Raw genomic sequence first — 22,976 nt, 5'->3', positions numbered from 1 at the left:
TGGCTTACCCTGTGGCAGCTGGAAAGTAAAGAAAAGAAAGCAGTCAAGGTCCTGATACCCTAAGGGGATGGCCGGTGCCCTGACTGCCTTCCACAAAACCCTACCTCGTAAAGGGTCTCCAGTTCCCATCAGCTATACAGGCTGATAACCAAGCCTGTATAGCATGTGTTTCTTGGGAAGTCGCATAAGATCTAAACCAAAACAGTCAGAGAATACTCTGTTCAAAAGTATTATCCATGACAATAATTTCCCACCACAAGTCTGGATCAGCTTTGGAACATGCAGAAACCCTATAGATGAGATAACGTTAATATGTGCTATTTCCATTTACTGGGACCTAACAAATGTTTTCATAGAAAGTGGTGTTTTGTTTGGTGAGCATTTTCTCTACAACCTAACATCTAGTTTGCTTGTTTTTCTCCATTTTATTCAGAGAATCCGTGACCTAGAAGATAAAACAGACATCCAAAAGCGACAGATAAAGGACCTAGAAGAAAAGGTATTCATTAAACTCAGTATATCCTTTGTTTAATCTTAAGGTGGTGCTGATCTTGCCTCTGTACTCTGCCTTTCTTCTTGGCTCCTGTGTCTGGAACAGGCAGATGTAGGTACAGAGAGAGCAGTGCCCACCTTTAGCTGAACACCAGGATTTGGGGCAAGGTTGTCCCATCAGCAACCTTGGAATTTTTGCTATGTGTGATTTTGATTCCTTTCTCAACCCTTCTCATCTTAATTTCCAATACTTTTAAAGCTTACTTTAATTTGCTTTTTCTTTCAAAGATATTTTAGTACCTTAAAATTTTTTCCCATTATTTATAAAAACTCCTTTCATCTCCGGGCTTCAGCAATTAGTTCAGAAACCTCGACTGATAGCAATAAGTGTGCCTGCCATTTTCCACTGTAGTTAGAAAGAGAAATTTCTTCCAAGAGAGTCTATACTTGGGCAAAAATAAATAATGGTACTCTAAACCAGGAACATGGAAAGATTGTGTGTTGATGGAAGAGAAATGGCTCAGTCTTGCACGAAGACCTGTCCTACCTGATAGACGAGGAGCATTCTGCTGGGAATGTAGAAAGCATGGAGAGGGTCTTTCCTATATACCTTTCTCCCTGTCTGGAAGGAACTACCCAAACCCCCGGAATTGAAATAGGCTGTTTGGTAGCAGCTTCCATGGGATTCAAGAAGACAGCAGCAAACAGTCTGCCATTCCCGAGACTATGAGAACTGTGTGCCTCCCAAAATGCATGAGTAGTGTGGTTCATATATGTGAGTCAGAAAGGTCAGTGCGATCACCCCCAAGAAGCTGTATCACCCCCAAGGGGAGGATTACTTCAGAAGCAGAGTAAGACTATTAGGGTTGCCACTAGCTGTCAACATTTAATAAGAATGTTGCACAGTCATTTTGTTCTATAATATTTATAGACCCAAACTTCTTAGACATTTGTGACAATGAAGTGATGTATCAATTGGTATTGAATATTGTCTTAAGGTTGCGAACTGAGCTACTTAAATAACAAGCCAGGTGGCTCTTGAGAGGAGGAAGAATGGGAGATGAGGCTCACACTGGGTGTCCTGCTCCCTTGGCCTCAATCCCTCTTGCCCTCCAGCCTAAAACAGCTAAGAGTCCTTTGTGGCAGCACACTCTTCCTTTTTGAAAGCCTATGCAGATTGCACACAGTGTCCCTGCTGGGCTATGGTGGCTCTTTTCTATGTATTACAGTTGGTGAGAATCAGAAGTTATCAACAAACCAAGCAAACATCCTCAACTGTGCACAGCAGTTCACGTACACAGTGTACTTCCTCTGTTGTTATTTCCATGGCTTCATATAGGTATTCCATGAGGGAGACACAGCAGATGTTATGACCCCTTTTATTTATGTAATAAGCAATGCATCAAAGGAAGGAAACATCTTGCCCAAGATTATATAAGCAGTCTAAAGAAAATAGTGTGGCCAACTCTAGGTCCCGCTGCACTGAAGGAACTAAGAATGTTGAAACAGTCATCTCTTCACGCTCAGCTCAACCTTCTCCTTGAAGGAACAGCGAGAAGCCTCCCATTCACCCTCACTCTCCAGTCTTATTGTTCTGTGTGTATTTTCAAGAATACTCTTTAAAAGGCAGGCTTGGGCTCTTATCTCAGCCCTCATGAGGTAGAGGCAGGAAGATCTTTGTGAGTTTAAGGCTATCCTAGTCTACAAAGTGAGTTCCAGGACAGCCAGGGAAGTTATATAAATAATCCCTGTCTCAAAAGACCAAACCAAAAAACCAAAACAGGATGAAAACCATAAAGGAAATTCCTTTTAAAAGGACAAAGTTTCATTTACTAGAACAAGTCATGAACTTATAAATACAAAATATCAGCATGATTTATAAATAATAACATAAGTAAATAGAAAAATAAGTAAAAAATCATCAATGCATAGCTTTCAGCATATTATTCTTATAACTTAGTTGTAATAATGTTGCAAAAACATTATAGGAGGTGCCAATGATGGCATTATGCAAATAGTCCTATTCCAACACGCTGTATTCATAGAACATTCCTAGCATGGCATAATGGACAAGTAGACCACCAAGGGAATCCGCATTTGAAAACATTCCTGGCCTATAACATTTCATAATTAATACATTGTTGATTTTATTTCAGAACTTCATAAGCATGAATTTATTCATCTAATCTTCTACTTTCTAGTGAAGAATTTTGGTAAAGAGATCAAATTAGACTATTTACTAGTCACATATGAAGAGCTCTGTTGCAAAATGAGGACAGCTGGAATATCACTCTTTCATTATCTAAAATACCCGTTGATATAGAAGTAACTTCCATATAAGTAGGAGGAACGTGCTTTCAAAATTGTATAGAATATCCCAATTTGTACTTGTTATTCCTGTTTAATTCCAAATAGTGTCCCATCTTCTCAGGTGTGTTCTACTCAGGGTGATCCACCACACAACTCCTTAATATTCTTCCTGCTGGGTCATGGTCTCAAAATCTGTCACATTAACTAAGGGCTTTACAAGCATAGATCTCTAGTTATATTTTTGAAGTACCTTCCCATCCCTGTAAAAGAAATAACATACACAGTAAAGTACAACTCAGGATATCTGGACTCTGGCTCTCTGTGTACCCAAGAATGTATGAAGTTAGATTTCTAATTACCACTCTGTGCTTACTTTTTATCATCTATAAAATTTGGAGCCAAATACCAAGGGCAATTACCTGTGAGACTCCCTTGCCATTAACCCTAAAGTGTATGTACGAGAGTTAGAGACACGGCTTTGGCAACAGGTGAATGATTGTGTAGTGTTTGCAATGAGGCAATGTGGCAAAGCTGAGGCTTTGTGCTACTTGGATGGCTGAGACAAGTTCACATTTACATAATCTCCTTCTTTTTCTTCTGCAGTTTCTGTTTCTATTCTTGTTCTTCTCTCTTGCCTTCATTCTATGGCCTTGATGTCAAGGTGCCTCTTAAAGGTAAGATTCCATTTATCCCAACAATAAGGCTCTAGGAGGTGGTGATAAGGACTATGTTACATGTTGTTATTGCATCGTGATTGTTTTCCCCCAAAACTAAATGGTTTAGCCAATCATAAAATGGAAAGTGGGTCCAATCCAGTTGGCTGTTTTTTAAAACTTAAAGTCACATGGTGTAAAATGGATGTGTTCCCTTTAATCTTATTACCCTGAGAAGTTGCAGTGTCTATGAATCTTAGTGTTCTCATTGTGGCTGTCCATCACACAGAAGGTGTTGTGTCTCTATCTACCAACTGAGAAAAATATCACTGTCTCTTTAGTATTTCTCCAGCTTAAAAATGCTGATTCCAAGACTCAGATAAGTTGGTCATTACCACTATTACAACCCTGTCCCAATCTTTCCACATCAGAAGTCAGGAAGCAAGATAGTAAGTGAACTTGGATTTTGTTATGCAACGAGATCCTTTATAACACATCAATTCAAAGGGGGAAGTGAAGTCTTATGATGGCCACTGCCAAGCCCCTGTCAGGTGAGCACAGGCATCAACAATTCTAGCTCACGGTTCTTGCTGCTGAAAATAACACACCAAAGCCTTATCATGGGCTTCCTGAATGAGACCACTTGAGCTCAAAACAGTTGATCGAAGGTGGGAATGAAAGAGAGCAGAGATTGGTCTGCACTTCACAGCAAGGCAGACTGTTCTGGTGCCCAGTCAACAATGGAAACTACAGATCTGAAAACTACTGCTTACAAAGGGGTTCCCCTGCCACTCTAAATATACCCTCTATGGACCACTTTTGACTATGATTAACTCATGAAGTTACATTATCCAGAGTTCCTTTCTAGGCTTCATATTAGTTGTTGGTTTTTTTTTTCATAAAAAGCAGAAAAAAAATAGAAGAGACACACTTTCCCTCCCCATGAATGTTAACTTCACTGAGTCCCTGCATAACACACAGCTAAGAAGGCTTTAGCATGACCTGACCTTAGGAGAGTCAAAGAAAAAGGCTCAGAAAGTTTATGCTCTTTGATTATCAACCCTCTGGCTTTATTTCTTCTTCTAAAAGATTTTTCCTTATAGTTTGAAAACTATTCATTTTCTGGCAATAATTTTGCCCATACCCTGAGGAGACTGAGCCTCGTAAATAGAGGGAGAACATGACATGTAAAGGAAGAAGGATGAGGAAGCAGGATGTAGTAAGGCGGTAATGGGGCCAGAGTGTCCGAAAACAGTTCCTCCTCAAAATAAGCAGAGGATATGCAATAAATAAAGAGCTAGATGGGTGGTGGTGGCGCACGCCTTTAATCCTAGCACTCGGGAGGCAGAGGCAGGCGGATTTCTGAGTTTGAGGCCAGTCTGGTCTACAAAGTGAGTTCCAGGTCAGCCAGGGCTACACAGAGAAACCCTGTCTCAAAAAAAAAAAAAAAAAATAAATCAATCAATCAATAGCCAATGCTACATATTAACTTAGAAAAGACAAACAGACAAATACAGGTGGAAAGAAAGGGACCTCCAGCATCACTAGCACTCACACTGTCATGTCCTGCCAGTTAGTCTGAGCAACAATACTTGCAATCCTCACCAACCACTCTACAAGGTATCACTTTTATGCCTGTTTTATGATCAGAAAACTGGCATCAGGTGCCTGTCTGCTAACACACAGTTGGACTTGGTGGAGTAGGGTCTGCACTCACGTGCTTCACCCTATGGGCAGATTTAACGAGCAAAAGCAGGGCGACTCTAGTTCATCTTGAAGGACCTGCACATCCATTCACACAGGCACAGCCTCTACTGCTGTCACGCAGCCATTGGCTTGTGAAATCATGCTGTGTCATCTCCATGGTTTTTGCTAAGTTTTTGGAAGTTTCTTAGGAATGTTCAAGATTGGATGTGTGCTTCCAAAAGGCAAACAACTGAAGTTTAATCATTCATTCTCTCTGAAACGAAAGACTAATGTGAAAATACAATAGCAAATGAATGGGACAATAACCCTGGTCAGTGTAAAATGTATCCAGAGAATGTGAGAGTGGTTTTTAGTTACAGCTGAGAATTACAGAAGTCATAGTATGAATTCTTCTGCCATTGAATGTAAATGTGACAAGAGACAATGTATTAAATTTACATAAGCCCTTAAGTGTTTTCCTTCAGTTTGGTGATGTGTTGAGAGAATTAAGTAATGTCACGCATGAAAAGTACTTAACAAATTGCCAGCAAAATAATTAAATAATTTCCCATTCTTTCTACTTTTAAAGTTTGTTTTTACATCTGTTTACTTTCTTATACAAATAATGAAAGTATAACTTTCAGTATTTCCAAGCAGATCATACCCTAAATCCAAACAGAAAGTTACTTCTTTTCAAAAAATAATCGTATCTGAATTAATTTATGAAAATACAACACTACTAAAAACTAAGTGATGTTATCTATGCCTACAAAGCATCTATATAAGGATAGGAGGGGGGAGAGTGACCAGATTGTTCATAGATAATAAAAGCACACTAAAGGTGATTTTGTATATTTTGAGTCAAAATATATTGTTCATAAACATAAATTTACATATGAATATATGTAATGTTTAAAACAAAGTGATTCATATTCATGCATGTTTTCTTTGAGCAGTACTATAAGTGAAATCATATATATATATATATATATATATATGATTTCATATATATATATGATTTCAGTCTCTAGCTCCAGCCAAAAAGGGGATGTGATGGGGGTTCAAAGCCATATTTTAATACTAATAACAGCCCTGTGAAGTAAATGCTAATTTTCTTGTTACACTTTATTATTTTTTGGGTGTACATCCCATTTAAAACAAACAAAAAAACTTCCCAATACTGGGTGATTTATGAATATTAATGAGTTCTTTTTCACAGCATGAAGGTTAAAAAGTCTTCATCAAAGCATTGGCATGGTCTGTATCTGGTGAAGTCTTGGTCTCTGCTTCAAAGATGACAGACAGACTGTTGTACGTTCTGTAAGAGACAGTATGTCCGGCCCCATACAAGAGAGGAAATAGAAGGCAAAAAGAACCTACTTCATTCCCTTGGCCATTTTATGGGAAAATAATCCAGCCCATGAAGATATTACCTCCCTTGTCAGTAGAAAATCTCAAAGAAACTTCTACCGTCTGGTTTCAATCAGTTTTCATTCAGCCTTGTATATTTCCACATCCAAACTCCCATGGATCAATTACTTAACAAACCTCCATGGCATTTTCTTTTTCAGTAAAACAGAGATAATGATGGCTATCCTTTGTTAAATATCACATGAATGTATTGTATGATAACTGATTTGAGCTAAGGAAATGGAAAGTGTGAGAGTAATCCCTAGGTCTCCAAATGGTGTGATTGGTTAAACAGTGGTGCCTTTGGGATATACAGGCTTTGGCCGATGCTAGCTGCTTGAAGAGAGGCAGTTTGCTTTGAGGGTGTGGTCCTGGGTAGGTCAACCATGCTCTACTGGAAAGCCACTATGCAAGAGCAGAACAAACTGGACTCAGTGGGTTTAAAAGGACACCTGAGAATGAATGTTGTTGAGGTAAGACTAGGAATTGAGGGATGAAAATGAACATTGTCGAAATATATTATGTGAAATTCTTTAGGAGTCAATAAAAAAAAAATCTTTAAAGATGCTAAAGTCCCAAATCAGAAATGCCATGCTCTTGATTCAGAGCCTAGTGGCATGTAGGATTTTACAGTCATAGCAGCAGCTTGTGTGTCTCATGAAGGAAGGGATGCCCAGCACTCGTAAGTACTTGCTCAGAAGAACCCCTGTGACCCACATTGTGATTCTAGATAACTGAAATCATTCTGGTTTAATGAAGCTGTCCTCACAATAGCAATAACAAATTCCTTTAAAGATACCCCTTAATTTGTAGAACTTCAAAAGACTAGGCAATTACTTATACACTAACTGGTTTGAAAACTAACATGTGTTAACTACATCTACAAGTGCTATCTGGCTAACTGTGAAGGGTTACTGTATGGTAGTACTAGTCTCAGCCTGTCTGAGAACCAACCTTCTCCACTGTTGTTCTTGGTCTGGCTCCCATCAGTGGCGCTACAGCCTGCAGCCTCTTGCCTAGGTTATCCTTCGTTGAAGCATAAGCAGAGATAATGACCCTTCTGCCCCCATTTTGACTCTGTCATTCCACTACAATTCTCTCCTTTTAAAAAATAAGGGAAGAGAAAGAATTATGTATACAGAAAGCCAGTCTTCTCCTGGGTACACATCACCAGTCTCTTTATGCCTCTTGGAAACACCCCCCCCACCAGTGTATTCTCTTTTATTTGTCTATTTTTGTATTCACTCATGTGTGTACATTCCTTCCATTTTTGATGAGGCAAAGTCTCTCTCTGTCTATCTATCTATCATCTATATCTATCTATCTATCTATCTATCTATCTATCTATCTATCTATCTATCTATCTATCTATCTATCTATCTGACTGTCTGTCTATCTATCTATCTATCTATCTATCTATCTATCTATCTATCTATCTATCTATGTATATCTCTATCTCCTGCTACTGCTGCTGCTGTTCTATGTATTCCAGACTGTTCTATGTATCTGTGAGATTCCAGATAATTCTGCTTCCATCTCCCATATCATATCATGAGTATTAGGGTTGCATGTAGGAGCCACAACATTCAGTTTTTTTTTTATGGGTTTATGGACTCCTAACTCAGCTCATCAGGTTTATGCAGCAAGTACTCTTACCTACCCACTTGTCTTCACTGACCTTCCTCTCCCATCATAATCTCACCTCCCCTCATTCATTGTATATCTTCCCCGGAGTCTACTCTCTGACTATCCATCTCTGTCCTTATCTAACTGAGACATTAGAGCAAAATGTTCCCACAAAAACACATTACAAATATGTCTAACTTGTACTTACAGCAGGATTTTTTTTCTGCTTCCTATGCCTCTATGTGGTGATATGAAAACATGATTGGTCTATATATCTTTTCTATCAATTTATATCTTGGTCTACATTTCTAGGGCAATAGCATAGTCTTTCCATAGAAATGGTATCTTCATTTTTTTATTTAGATGAAAAGATTGCTTCTTAGAAAAGCTGAATAACTTGATACTACAACAAACAAAGGAAGGCTTTTCTCCATCCATGTCATTAAGTAAAGCAGGGCAGGCTGCCCTCTTGTGACTTCTCTGGCTTTCATTGGAATACAGAACCTTATAAAGGAGAATTATATTCAAGTGGAAATACAGACAGCAGCACTTAATTAGGAAAAGCCCCGTGGCCACAGCTCAGTATCAGGGACATCTCAGCCAGTAAAGAAGTCTTCCTGCAGAGTCCTCAGGCGGTTCTTCTAGCATGAGGAAACATGCTAGCAGTTATAACTATAGAAGAGAAAGTGTGACTTAAAAGTAGGTCACAAAAAGTTGTAGGTGAAGTAGCTTTTAAAATAATATCTGGCAATAATGATAATAGCTAACATATTTGGTTTGGTTCTCATGCCAGACACTAAGCAAAACCTGGCCTTGTATAAGAGTTTGCTTTTCTTCTGGTTAGCTGTTAGTACAAATGATGGCTGATAAGTTCTTTTCCTCTATCTTATAGAAAAATCAAGAACTCGGATCATACCCTCAGAAGGCAAATGCTTTTAAACCTTCAAAGATGGCAAAATTGTTTACACCGATGTAAGGGAAATCAAAAGCTAAGAGTTACCCTGTAGCCAAGACTGTGCTTTAAAGCCATTATTCAAGGTTTCTTACTTGACAGTTTATAATGACCCTGTTGAAAATTCTACATTATATGCTGCATTTAATGAAACATGTGTATGTCAAACCAGAAGAAGAGAACTATAAACATATATTGTGTGAAGAAGAATTTCAGCCGTGGAACCAGTTTCAGCAGATCAAGAGAAGATGTGTCTTGGGCATGGAACCAAAGTTACAATGAAACATTCAACTCCTGCTGTGCAGGGGGGTGTCATTTTAATGTAACACCACACCCCATGGAAACACTATTCCTGAAAATAAACATCATTTTAAAAAAACAAAACAAACAAAAGTGAAAAAAAAAAAAAAAAACCCAAGGGTGGGCGGGTAATGAAGCACGAGGAATAATACCTATGAGGAACTATTTACAATAAAATGTTTCCTTTGAAAAGTCTGGTTTCTTACTACAGGGATTTCCTTTACTGTCTTTATGATTGTTTTAAACTCAGGAACAGAGACATCTGTGATGAGGAGGGAAGAAAAATGCTCTCCATTTTGTTTCTCCAAAAGGTGGAGTTGGGGATGAGAAGTGGAACCCCGTTACGCTACAAGCAACCGAGCCAAGGTACTCTGGGGAGTGTAACATGGAATGGAATTGGAAATCTCTGCTTCCTCGCTTCGTATCACACACCTGCATTTCTCTACCATGGATGGACTGGTCTCATCCGTATTGAAAGTGGTGATTACACTTTCAACTTCTGATTACACTCAGAAGTCACAAACTCCCCGACTTAGCTCTGTCAAGATCTATAGGGAACTAGGCCCAGAGAGCAATTCTGCATCCTCCAGTTTCAAGTTGAAATTGCCTGCCGACGTATATGCTATCTATCCAACTTGTGTGAAAACCTCACAGAAGTGATGATGACCCGACGACAGACTGTGGGGTTTGCCAGAGAGCTGTGGATATTGAGTATCCCGTTATACCCAGAGCAACCTGAACTCTTGTCACTTAGAACAATAGCGTTATTTTCTGAGTTAGCTGTCTCCAATAAGATGGCTCTACTTTTTATAGACAATACTGACAAGGTGGTTATCTACCACAGGCAGATAGACAACTGATCCTTTTCCTAAGTCACATATTACTGAGTCTTGGATTCAACAATGACAGTAAATATATCCTCCTGGAAAGCTGATTTTACACCTCCTTAACTGTAGAGATAACAAGGCAACCTCAATTTTTTCAAATATTCAATGTTTTCTTTCCGGGGTTAGAATTCCCATGCATAGAGAACATGTGTAGGGAGCCAGAAACCCTTTCTATGAAATGCTACACAAATAATTCCATATGTGAATTGAATATATTCTTCTTCAGTTTTAACACTGGCACGTTCAAAGCCAGAGCAACTGAAGAGTCTTCAAGACAAAACAGAATCCTGGGGTCCCACATTTTTGTCCTTGTATTTAATGCTGACCCAACTGTTTGGCCCCGTCACTGAACCTCTCTGTGCCTCAGTTTCCTCATCTGCAAAATGGGGGTTAAATGTTTTGATTTTTTTTTCATAAGATTTGTTTGCAATTCTGGAACAAGAGGTGCTTAAGGTAGCACAAAGTGCTTTGTAACTGTTATAAATGCTGTATTATTTGACTTCTCTGTATAACGAAACAGTTCCTGAGTTTGATTCCAACAACATAGCAACACTGAAGCTTCCCCATCAAGCTACCTAGGATGTTATTAGCAATAAATTATGAGATTCAAAAACCACAATGTTAAATCATCTATAGTAAATAGATTGACTCGTACTATTGAGAAAGATGGAGAATATGCTCAATGCTAAGCACCTCCTTTGCTCTCTTGATTGCATAACATGCCACTAATCAAAATCCTGCCATCATCACAGGAGAGTCAACCATGCAACCATGGATTGGCAAGAACAGAAAGCCACTTATTTTTTTTCAAGGAATGTCAGATGATGTGTCCTAATGCAAACACTTAAAAAGTCAGAACTATCCTAATGGAGACTATGTACAACGAAGGTAAGTCCCATATCCCAGTGATTAGCAGGTTCATTGTGCAGTTGATGTGAAACAGGGTAATTCTACTATGCTGGCCACCCAGCTAACTCAGTCCTGGATGAAAATACACAAATGGCTTGTTAACCTCTTTAATTATACTTCATCTACTATTATGGGGCCCACTTGAGAAAATGCATACTTCATCTGCTCCACACACCCCTTCCTTCTCTCCTTTTGCTTTCCCTATCAAAAACATGGTGGGTAAATTTTCATATCAGAGAAATACGTCTAAATTATTATGAATGCTAGTAATATACCATGTGTTTCCCTGGCTGTTAGTCGAATGGCATAAAACCCATACCAAACTTTCTAAGAGCTGCAACTGCCTGAATGATCATCTCTGAAACTTTGATTGGGGGAGGGGGAGGCTTTCTTTCTGTTTAATATCCAGAATATCAAGGAAATTGCTCTAGATCATAAACTCAATGATGACATCTTTATCTGGTTTTTGCCATAGTCCTCAGAATGAATGCTCTAATATTTAGACTATGGAAGTTTAAATATTACTGATAGATTACATAGCTACAAACGACAGCAGTGTTGGGAAAATTTGGAGGGGTATGTTTTCTTTATCCATGGATCCATGAGAATGGATTCTATCTAAATGAATGCTTCCTTGGATATGATGTTCAGAATAGCCAAAAGAATGTACCATTAGTAATGGAGAGTCCTACTGTGTCACTTTTTCTCATTTTCAAAAATATGGTAATAACGACTCTGTTCTTTTAATTTCCATATCTGTACTTTCCAGACACACCTAGGGGGAGAATTGGGAGGGAATTATCACAATAACAGTACATTTAAATACTTTTCCTTAGCCAAGTAGTCACCTCTTTGAATCTGACTGAAGTAATTTGACAGAAGTGAAAGCTCCTATTTAGTCCTGTCAGGACAGTGAGGTTTCCACTAAAGAAATGCACAGACTCTGTATGATAACCATTCAACAGAACGAGGTTAGTAATGCCACCGTCTTGTTCTCAATGCCATCTAACTTTTATTTCAGTTGAAGAATTACACTAGCATTGTCACATCCTGCTTGACTTAGGTCATGTCAGCTAAATTCTTGCGAAAAGTAAGGTTTTCGCAATAAAAGGATACACTTTGTTTTGCTTTTTGTCTTCAATTCAGCAGTAAGTTCTTACAAAGGTATATCATTCCTCCCAACTTGTAAGGTATGGGTCATCGCTGGGGTCAGAAAGGGTCTTTACTTGCCATAGGAGAAACAAAATTTGCCAAATCATTTGTGCTTTGGTATTTTACTTCAAACTGTTTTGTTTTCTTTTGTTTTTTGTTTTCTACTTGAAATAAATCTTGCCCATTTTTTCTCCTGCCTATTTATTGATAACTTTTTTTCTAGAAACACACTATAAAATCTGTATGTTCAAAATGTAAATGGAGTTGATTAGCACCTTCTTTTATAATGATGCTTATCATTTTTAACTTGCCTGGATTTTCATGGAAACTGTAAAAAGAGCATCTGTTGGTTATGTATTGATATTTAAAAATAACTGGACCATCTCTATGATGTTACATCAAAATAGATGACCAGTGTACTCAATACTAAAACCTATAGTTGTGTCCTTTTTATTTGTCAGAGTGGAATGAAATACACAAACATATATACTGCTCTCTCTCTCTCTCACTCTCTGTATCACACACACACACACACACACACACACACACACACACACACACCATTGTGTATACCAGGATAAGATTTGTAGGATTCAGTTATGTTGATTGAGAGCTACATCACATTTGTGACACTTCCACGGCCTTCTCTCCCTCCACCCTTCCATCCTGCCTTTTATTTTCTTTTTTATACTGGTGCTACAGGTTGAAGCCAGGTGCCTGGGCATTCCAGACAGCACAGGTGCCTGACCGTTCTAGACAGCACACAGCTGTATCTCCCCAGACCCTTGCCCTGGTAATTTAACAATTCTAGGGATTAAATTTGATCTAGTATATGGAAAATTACATAAATAGAACTTGTGAAGTATCAGTAATGCAAGTAGGTCTTAAATGACTGTTTATGCCATGAACTCATGCTTCCAGGATGGATGCAAGCCCCCTTTCTGTTTAGATGGGGAAATGGACATAAGACAAAGATTTCCTTATTCCCAACTGCTTTATACTTTTCATATAGAATACTCCTAAGAACTAGATTCTGGACATATCTACAGGAGGACTTGCCATGATGGAAGAAAAGGGTTGGTCCTCAGGATGTCACTGCAGAACTGAACAAGGCGGGTTCTTATTTCATCGCTGATTTTTATCAGTTGAGTTCCTCCTGAATAAATCTTTAATTGCTGGGAGAACCTGAGTCGAGTTCTTAAATTGAATTTTAAGAGACGTACATAAAGGGGCAGTACAGGAAAGTGGATTGAAATTTACTACATCCACTTTAGTGTGGCAAACCCATAATTGACTCAGTGAAGCTTTGCGGTTTTATTTTGCTAATTGTTTTTGTACTGAAATCTTTGTTATATACAGTCCTACAGGGTGGCAGTGGTGCAGACAAACAATGTCAAGTCCTCTTAAACTCACTGAAGAGTAAATGATCTAACTTCCCAATCAGAAACAGATCTGGAACCTGATAGAAACTGCAGTCACTTAAGTTTGACAGACACCTCACAAAATGTGCCTATTTCCCGTCTTAACTAAACCATCTTTCCTGAGTAAGGCAGATCAAAACCCAAACACTTATAAATACAAGATGTACATAGTCACGCATAGCATATGTATTCTGTACATAGTATGGTGGTGCAGGCATTAACAGCTATGCACTTCAGACCTCGACAGAAGACTTGGAGAAGATGCTTTTCTGGTGTTGCTAGGCAACTCGATTTCGGTTAGCATATAGTGTCTACACTCACCCCTCCTTGGCTGTGTCTCTGCTCAGCTGACTCACCTTCTACTATTACCACTTTTTTCCCATTGCCTGTGAATTTCCCACGACCCTGTCCCCTGAGCCAGAAATTTTTGTTCCCAGCATATCAACCAAACACCCACCACAATTTGCAGTATTAATATCAGTCAAAGGTCCTCTGTTTTTATCAACTAAAATTGCATTTCCAGAATCTTTTGTGCATGATCTAACCTATAGTATCTAATTCTGTGGGGATTTAAGTTTAGTGGGAATAGGTTTGAATCCACAATTCCTTGTGTGTCTACTGAGTTAGTGTAGCCAGGGGGGACTGGTTTCCAAAGCATTCCCACAATCGTCTGCATTAGTTCGGGTCCTTCCTGTCTCAGCATGACTTGTAGGCTACGTCAGTACTTATTCATGAGAGGCAGAACTTGAACTGTCCGAAGCTCACGGGACATGCACATGTACTGTATGTATCTCCATAGAGACTGGAATCCATTTATTGTATGTAAAGTTTTATGAATGGTTATTTTATAATTTATGTATTTAATATAGGAATCAATGAACTCTGGTGTTTTAGTTTCTATGAAAAAATAAAACAAACTGCATTTTTGTAAAAAAAAAATAAAACCTTTTACCTTGTGTTTTTCATAAGATATTTTTTCTTTAAAAATATAAATCAGCTGATAAACTTTTTATAAAAGCAATGGGAGGCAAATTAAGATTGACAGTATAACTTTGTGAAAGAAATTCAACATCAAGAATAAGAAGCACATATCTTCTCTGAAAGCTCCAACATATGCTGTGTCTACTACAGGCACACTTACAAGTAGACCAAGGCAGGGTTTACAATCATTGGCAAAGAGCTGTAGTTATTAGGATCCCTCTTCTGGAGAAGGATTGAGAGATGATTGTGCCAGCCACTTGCCACCTGCATCCTAGATCTTACCTCTCTGCTCCTTAGTACTTATGGCTGCTCTATGCATTTTAGAGCCACTAGATATGGGGACTGAGAAAGAGTGCTCTACATGGTCACCATCATATGTCCTAGAACCTCTGGGTAAAACTTCACAGAACTTGCAATCTGGTGTGAAAAACCATAGGTATGCAGGGCTGGTTCCAGCTCAGGCTTTGGCTTAAATTCCCTGCTCCAGATTTTAATTATACTCTTCCTGGCCAGGAATTCTCTCATTGCCACTCCCTGCATAAGCCTTACAGTTGAATATGCACTTTAACCATCACCTTCTTTAAGAATTGAATGGACCTCTGGGAATCAGTCTAGCAGTTCCTCAGAAAATTGGACATAGTATTACCTGAGGACCCAGCTATACCACTCCTGGGCATATACCCAGAAGATGCCCCAACATATAACAAGGACACATGCTCCACTATGTTCATAGATTCCTTATTTATAATAGTCAGGAGCTGGAAAGAACCCAGATGTCCCTCAACAGAGGAATGGATACAGAAAATGTGGTATATTTACACAATGGAGTACTACTCAGCTATTAAAAACAATGACTTCATGAAATTCCCAGGCAAATGGATGGAACTTGAAAATATCATGCTGAGTGAGGTAACTCAGTCACAAAAGAACACACATGGTATGTACTCACTTATAAGTTGGTATTAGCCTAAAAGTTCGGAATACCCAAGATACAATTCACAGACCATACAATGAAGCTCAAGAAGAAGGAAGACCAAAGTGTAGACGCTTCAGTCCTTCTTAGAAGGGAGAATACAATATTCACGGGAGCAAATATGGAGATAAAATGTGGAGCAGAGATGGAGGAAAGGCCATCCAGAGACTGCCCCACCTGGGGATCCATCTCATATACAGTCACCAAACCAGGACATGATTGCAAATGCTGGGAAGTGCTTGCTGAAGGGAGCCTGATATGGCTGTCTCCTGAAAGGCTCTGCCAGAGCCTGACAAATAGAGAGGCAACTATTAGACTGAGCTCAGGGTCCCCGATGGAGGAGTTGGAGAAGGAACTGAAGGAGTTAAGGGGGGTTACAACCCCATAAGGTAGGGGGAGCAACAATGTCAATCGACCAGACCCCACCACCCCGGAAATCCTGGGGACTGGACCACCAAACAAATAGTACACATGGAGGGCCCAAGGGCCCCAGCTGCATATGTGGCAGAGGATGGCCTCGTTGGCATCAGTGAGAGGAGTGGCCTGAGGGTATTTGATGCCCCAGTGTAGGGGAATGCTAGGGCTAGAAGGTGGAAGTGGGTGGATTGGTGGGGAAGCACCCTCATAGTGGCAGGGGGAGAGAGGATAGGATAGGGAGTTTCTGGGGGGAAATCCAAGAAAAGGGATTATATTTGAAATGTAAATAAAGAAAATATCCAATAAAAAATTGTGAGAATAAAGAGTGATAAAAGAAAAAAAAGAGTTGAGAGCACATGTTTTCTAGCATTTGTTGAGCCCAGATTCCTCAAGGATATGTGAGTGTGTGAGTATGCGTGAATTTATTATATATACATATTATATCTGTATTTAATAGACAACAGTAGAAGGGAGACTAGGGATGGAAAGGGGTGACAGGACAAGTTGAAATGGAGAGGAAGGTAAAAGACGAGATTGGGATAAGGTCAAAATTGTCTTTATGAAACTCAGCATTATGTGCAATGAGTATGCATCAGTAAGGACATTTTAAGAACATGTAATTGGATAGAAGAGCCTGTCCATGTTCCCTGTGCGCAAGTACACTTTAGGACTCCTGGCAAAAGTACTATTGTATTTTTCCACTCAGTTCCCTAATTAAATCCAAAAGGTGTTTTATGTTTCCATATCTTTGCATCTAGTGCAGGTCCTTGTCCCGAACACAGCCTTCCTAAGTTACTCTCATTCTGTTGTTTTCTGTATTGGACGGCTTAGGGGGAGAACTCACATACCATTTGAGTGATAGAGATGGCCCCGTAAAAGGAGAGAGATAAACCAGGATGCTTAGGTGGAAATAAATGGACTTTTTTCTTGCTTTGTGATTCTCTTTGTTAAACGATTCCTTTCTCTCTCCCTTCCTTCCTCCGTTGGCCTTCCTTGCTTCCTCCCTTTCTCTTTCCCTTCCTTCGTTCCTTCTACCATTCTTGCTTTGTCGCCTTGTGCCTAAGGTCTTTTTTCCATGAACAAGACAGTATTTCCAAATAAACTACCATGCTGTATTGTACTATGTGTCTGTTCCTTCTGGGTACTCTACTGTACTTTATGCCTGCTCTTTCCTGAGTGTTCCCCCTGTTAATTTCTATTACTTTGTATTCTACTATGTGGCCACAGGAGGGAGTATTTGCCCAGGAAAAAACATGCATACCAAGAACCAAGAATTGCTAAAGCTGACTTTATACTTTATGTGGGTTTTTGTTTTGCTTTTTTTTTTCTTTTCTTTCAAACATCCATCTGAAGTGACAGCCTAAAATCAAGTGTTGGAATGTCCACTCTTCTGCAAAAGGTCTCCACCATCTGAATTTGCAGCCTCCCATTTCCAGGGGTGGAGATGTTCAGTTTCTGTCTTCACTTTGCCAGCAAATTCATCTGTAAACACAAAGACCTGGGAAACTTCATGACCTATCACATATCCTCCACATAGCCCAGACTTGCTCCGGACACAGAGAAAAAGGGTCAAGGAAGTTCAGCAGCATCATTCCCTAAATTCCTACCTCTGAAGCAAGCTCCCCAGGGAGCAGACAGGGCTACAATGTTATTGTGTCTAGGATTCTCTTACCACGTAGCAACCTTTGATTGTTTTCCTTTTGTAAAATTACTGTATTATGCCTTAAATGTCATTGCCAAAACAGACCCTCTTTCCCTAAAAGAATTTTCAAAGGAAAGAATTAGGGATGAGTCCTTAAAACACAATTACCTCCCAAGCAGCACACGAAAAGAAAGCAGCAATAATTTGCTTGCCTCACAAATGTTGACTTCATACACTGTAATTCCATCAGTCGACCGCCCCTAACTATCAACAGTACTGTAACAGACGAAGCACCCTGACTTCTCAGTGCTCCCCTGTTCTCAGTTACACAAACACTGCTATGGGGAAGCATGACTTCAAGTATGCTGGGAGCTTCAATTTCATTTTTCAGTTCAAATAGAAGAAAACCAATGATCCACCAGTGTCAACCTCCTCTGGACTTTTCTCTCTACTTTGTTTGAAGATGGCATAATTGTGTGCATAGGACTTAGTCAAATGTGGTCCCGTTTCTATCTATGCCATTAGGTATGTGTAATTCAGTGAGTAACTTAGTCATACGAAACTACTGTTTTCTTATAAGTAAGTTGAGGCAATAAAAGCCACTTGCTTTATCCTGCTGTGGTGAGAACTAAAATAAGCTACTACAAAATCAGAACAAAAGAGTTGTGTGTGGCTGGAGCACAGTAAGGATGCAGTAAGTCACACTTCTGTTAGTCTGTCTTTTAGCTGGTTAGTGTAGAAGGGTGCAGCGCAGAAGGACATTGTGGGAGCACAGTGCCTTAACTGGCAGGAGTATAAAAGAGAAAGATGCTTTCCTCTGATACCTGTGCCTTCAAGATCCCTGCCCAGCTACTGGTGGTTTGAGTCCTTATCACAACACGAGAGATATCTTAACTGACTGATAAGTGGAGAAATAAAAACCTCAGCACTTTATTCTGGGCCTAAGCAGAAACGGAAGATGTAGCAATGAGGCAGAGCACATGTGTAACATGTAAAAAGCCCTAGATTACAGCCCAATCGCCTTTCAAAATAACAATGGATGAAACTGAAGTCTTCCTTTGCAGACTAGGGTTATAGGTGGTGGAAGCAGAAAAAACAAAATCCAGGACAACCCAGGCAAAAGGCCAAGAGCTGGGTACTACTGCTGTGGAGCCAGTGCAGCTCTTTTAGAATGCCTGGAGTCCTCACAGGAGACTCCGTAGAGGAAACTCCACTAAGGTGTGTCTGACTCAGAGCCGACTTAAGGAAATATGTATTTCAGAACTGGAAAAGATTTTAATAACTATTCATTTATGTTCTTATTTGTTCTTTTTTTTTGGAAATATTTATTGAACACCTACTATGTGGTAGACATGCCTGTGCATAGCATGGGTGACTTTACCTATTGGGAGGAAGCACAGAACCAAAACTTGGGTCAGACTATCCAATTCTTCTAACTAGCTGCCTTGTCTGGCCTCAGTGGGCAAGGATGGGCCTAACCCTGCAGTGACTTGAGGGTTGTTACCCAGGGGTGTTGTCTCCCTTCTCAGAGGTGATGGGGAGGGATGGGAGAGAGGCGTTATGTGAGGGGGGATTTGGAGAAGAGGGCCTAGGATTGGGATGAAAAAATGAATGAATGAATAGATTAATTAGTTAATGAAAAAAGTTACAATAAGACACATACACTCACACATACACTGAAATGTTCTCTCTGACTCATTCATATATATATATATCAGAAAGTCCCTGGGGTAGATGGAATGAATTACTTCTGGGAAGGTCATTTAAGAAGATATTAACATCCATTAACAGAGAGTCTTGCTTTTTCACAATTAGATTATTTAGCTGTCCTGTTTCATAAACACAGAGGAAATGAAGTATGATGACTGATAAGAAAATGAGTGTTCCAGTAGAAAATGAAGATTTACTGACAGACCCAGAGGAAAAGCAGTATACGGGGAGCCAGGATTAATCAAGACAAACTGCAAATGCGCTGCCATCTGCGGTGGGCTGCTGAGCAGGCTCTAGGAAGGAAGGCAAACTTGGATTTATGTTTTTGCAGATCACTTCACCCTGGCTGATTCAAATTACCAATAATGGGATCTCCGAATACCTCACAACTGGTTGGCAGAGGCAGGAAAAACCGGCTTCAGCAGGTCTCACAGTGATGGGGTAGGGGAAGGGGTGGGCATGGAAAAAGATACAGTTACTTCCTGCCTGTTTGGTACCACATGAGTAAGCCAGGGTAGCTGTTTAGCCTGAAAAGTCAATTCAATATGTTTCCACCACACCTCACCACAGTACCGGCAGAGGACTGAGGAAGGATGGAGGACTGCCACAAGTGACCATGACAGCGGGTGGATGTGAATGAAGAATGTAGATTTATCCAGTGTCTACTTCCTGGTTTCCCTTGCTTCACAGTTGTTAGATTCTGAAGGACATAAGTGAAGAGAAGATACTGGATACTACTCTACATCACTACTGAGGTGATAAATTTCTTAAAGCAAATAGATTAAGTCAAATAATAATTAATTTAAAATGAAAGTTATAGCTCTGTAGAGATGGCCCTGGTAAGAGCATTGGCTGCTCTTCCAGAAGACCCCGATTTGATTCTTAGCATGTACAAGGCAACTCACAACCATCTATAACCCCAGTTCCAGAGTATCTGATACCCTCTTCTGCAAGCACTGTGCACATGTGTGGTATACAGACATACATGTACTCGAACTACATACACACATAAAATTAAAACTTAAATAAATCATTTTAAATGAAAATAATTGTAAACAGTAAAGAGGAAGGTGAAGGAGGGTCTCAAGACAACAAGTTCTCAAAACAATGTGGAAATATAAAAATGAATGAAAAATTTCCTCAAAATCATATGACAAACACAAAATCTTGATTACATCATTGTGGATATCTTTTCCCATATATACAAATAGAAAGGGGGGATTAGGGTTAGTTTTATAGAAATGGTTCTATAATTGTCTTATTTAGAGTTTTATTGCTATGACAAGATATCATGACACAGCAACTCTTATAAAGAAAAATGTCTAACTGGAGCTGGCTTATAGTTTTAGAGGTTTAGTACATTATCCTCAGAGTGGGAAACATGAAGCAGAAGTGGTGCTAGAGAAGGAGCTGGGAGTTTTGCTTCTTGAGGCACAGGAAGCAGAAAAAGACTTTGTGTCACACTAGGCCTAGCTTGAGCATATGAGACTTCAAAGCCCACCCCCACAGTGACACACTTCCTCCAACAAGGCCACACCTACTCCAGCAAGGCCACACCTCCTAATAGTACAACTCCCTATGGGCTAAGAATTCAAATTCATGAGTCTATGGGGCCATTCCTATTCAGATCAGAATAATAAATTAAAATTCAAAATAGATACCAATAGAGTTACACAAAAGTAATTAAAATGTACTCAAATTTAAAATATCATGAGCTAGAGTAAATACTTCTGAGCATAGCCCAACTCAGCCTGTGAGATCACTTCTTTGCCCTTAAAATTAAAGCTTTTCAAATTATGAGTTGAGTTTATATGTTTCTTTGTTCTCAGAGGTCATTCCAAAAGGATCCAGAGGATCAGGACAGGGAAGTATCAGGCAAGGATGCCAAACTCAGTGAGCACTGGCTGGTTTAAATGCCTCAGAACCCCCCATCCAAGTCTTGGATTTTTATATGTAACTCCCTGCTCAATTTGATAGTGGGATTTTTAGCCAAATTCTACTGTTTTCAGATTGACTTTGAGAACATGAATAATGAAATATAAGACCAAATTAACATTGACCTTTTCGAGACAGGGTTTCTCTGTGTAGCCCTGGCTGTCCTGGAACTCACTTTGTAGACCAGGCTGGCCTCGAACTCAGAAATCTACCTGCCTCTGCCTCCCAGGCACTGGGATTAAAGACGTGTGCCACCACGTCCGGCTTAACATTGACTTTGTTTCACAGTTTATACTTGCAATTATTTCAAGGGATTGATAAAAAACTGTTTTCAGATATAACAAATTTAACGAGTTTATGAACTCAACAGTTGTGGTTTGGCATTTATTCATGGACTCCTGTTTGAATTTAGAAAACATTTAATTAAAAATATAATTTCATCATTTTATTTCCTTTTTCTTCCTCCATACCTTGTCATGCCTGTCCCCTCTCAAAGTGGTGGTCTCTTTTTCTTGATTTCTTGGTTATTTTTGCATATACAGAAAGGTGTACACATATATAAATACAGTCTATGAAGTACATTTTTACTGCTTATGGTAGGGTTCACTACTTTGAATTGGTTAACCAATTAGAGGGGCCATCTCAGGGAAAGGCAATTCTCCCTTTTAGCAGTATTTAGTTGACTGTAGTTCTTTGTCTACGGGTGGGACCCTGAAAGCTTTTCTTTTCCTTTTCCATATTTGCTTCTATATTGATACTGGCATGGTTCAGGTCTTGTTTAGGTAGCCATTTCTAGAAGATAGCTGCCCACTGGCTTCCTGGTCCTCTGGTCCTCACACAAGCTTTTTGACCCTCCTTCCATGATGTTCCTTGAGCTTGTGTGCAGGCGTTGTGTTGTAGATGTATCTGCTCGGGCTGGACTCTCCACGGTCTTCATATTCCTGCTTTGTGTCTGGACGTACTTTTCTCTGACTGCCCACATTTGCCATAAAAAGAGGGTTCTGTGATCAACAGCGAAAGGTATACTTATTTATGGGATATGTTTTAGAATGTAGTAAGAGGCTAAGCTGGTGTAGCAAAGTGGTTGTAGTGGTTTAAAGAACATTGGCCCTCACAGGCTCCTATATTTGAATGTTGATGGAGTGGCATTAGGATGTGTGGCCTCGTTGGAGTAATGGAGGAAGTGTGTCACTGGAGCTAGGCTTTGAGGTTGCAGAAGCTCAAGCTAGGCCTAGTGGCTCACTGTTTTGTCCTGCTGTCTGCCAATCCAGATGTAGAACTCTCAGCTACCTTCACAGCACCATGTCTCCCTGGAGCATGCCATGCTTTTGCCATGACAATAGTGGACGAAACCTCTTGTACTGGCTGGTTTTGTGTGTCAACTTGACCCAAGCTGGAGTGATCACAGAGAAAGAAGCTGCAGTTGAGAAATGCCTCCATGAGATCCAGCTGTAAGGCATTTTCTCAATTAGTGATCGAGGGGGTAGGGCCCATTGTGGGTAGTGCCATCCCTGGGCAGG

General features: G+C 39.7%; 1 protein-coding gene across 3 annotated transcripts in view; it reads left to right on the top strand.

Annotated features, from left to right (window-relative positions):
• Jakmip2 (janus kinase and microtubule interacting protein 2) overlaps positions 1–12,899 on the top strand; it is a 161,761-nt gene extending 148,862 nt beyond the window's left edge. For 2 of the 3 annotated variants that reach the window (XM_021150580.2, XM_029472123.1), the window contains 3 exons: positions 434–499; positions 3,406–3,476; positions 9,070–9,624. In XM_021150580.2, the coding sequence (XP_021006239.1) occupies positions 434–499; positions 3,406–3,456 (117 nt within the window). In that variant the 3' untranslated portion in view covers positions 3,457–3,476; positions 9,070–9,624. Of the gene's footprint in view, positions 1–433; positions 500–3,405; positions 3,477–9,069; positions 9,625–9,740 lie in introns of those variants that run through there. The other variant, XM_029472122.1, reaches the window with a different exon arrangement.
• Positions 12,900–22,976: the final 10,077 nt, after the last annotated feature.

Source organism: Mus caroli, chromosome 18, assembly GCF_900094665.2.
Source record: "Mus caroli chromosome 18, CAROLI_EIJ_v1.1, whole genome shotgun sequence".
In the NCBI taxonomy this organism is placed as follows: Eukaryota; Metazoa; Chordata; class Mammalia; order Rodentia; family Muridae; genus Mus; species Mus caroli.
This window is presented reverse-complemented; position numbering and strand designations above follow the sequence as displayed.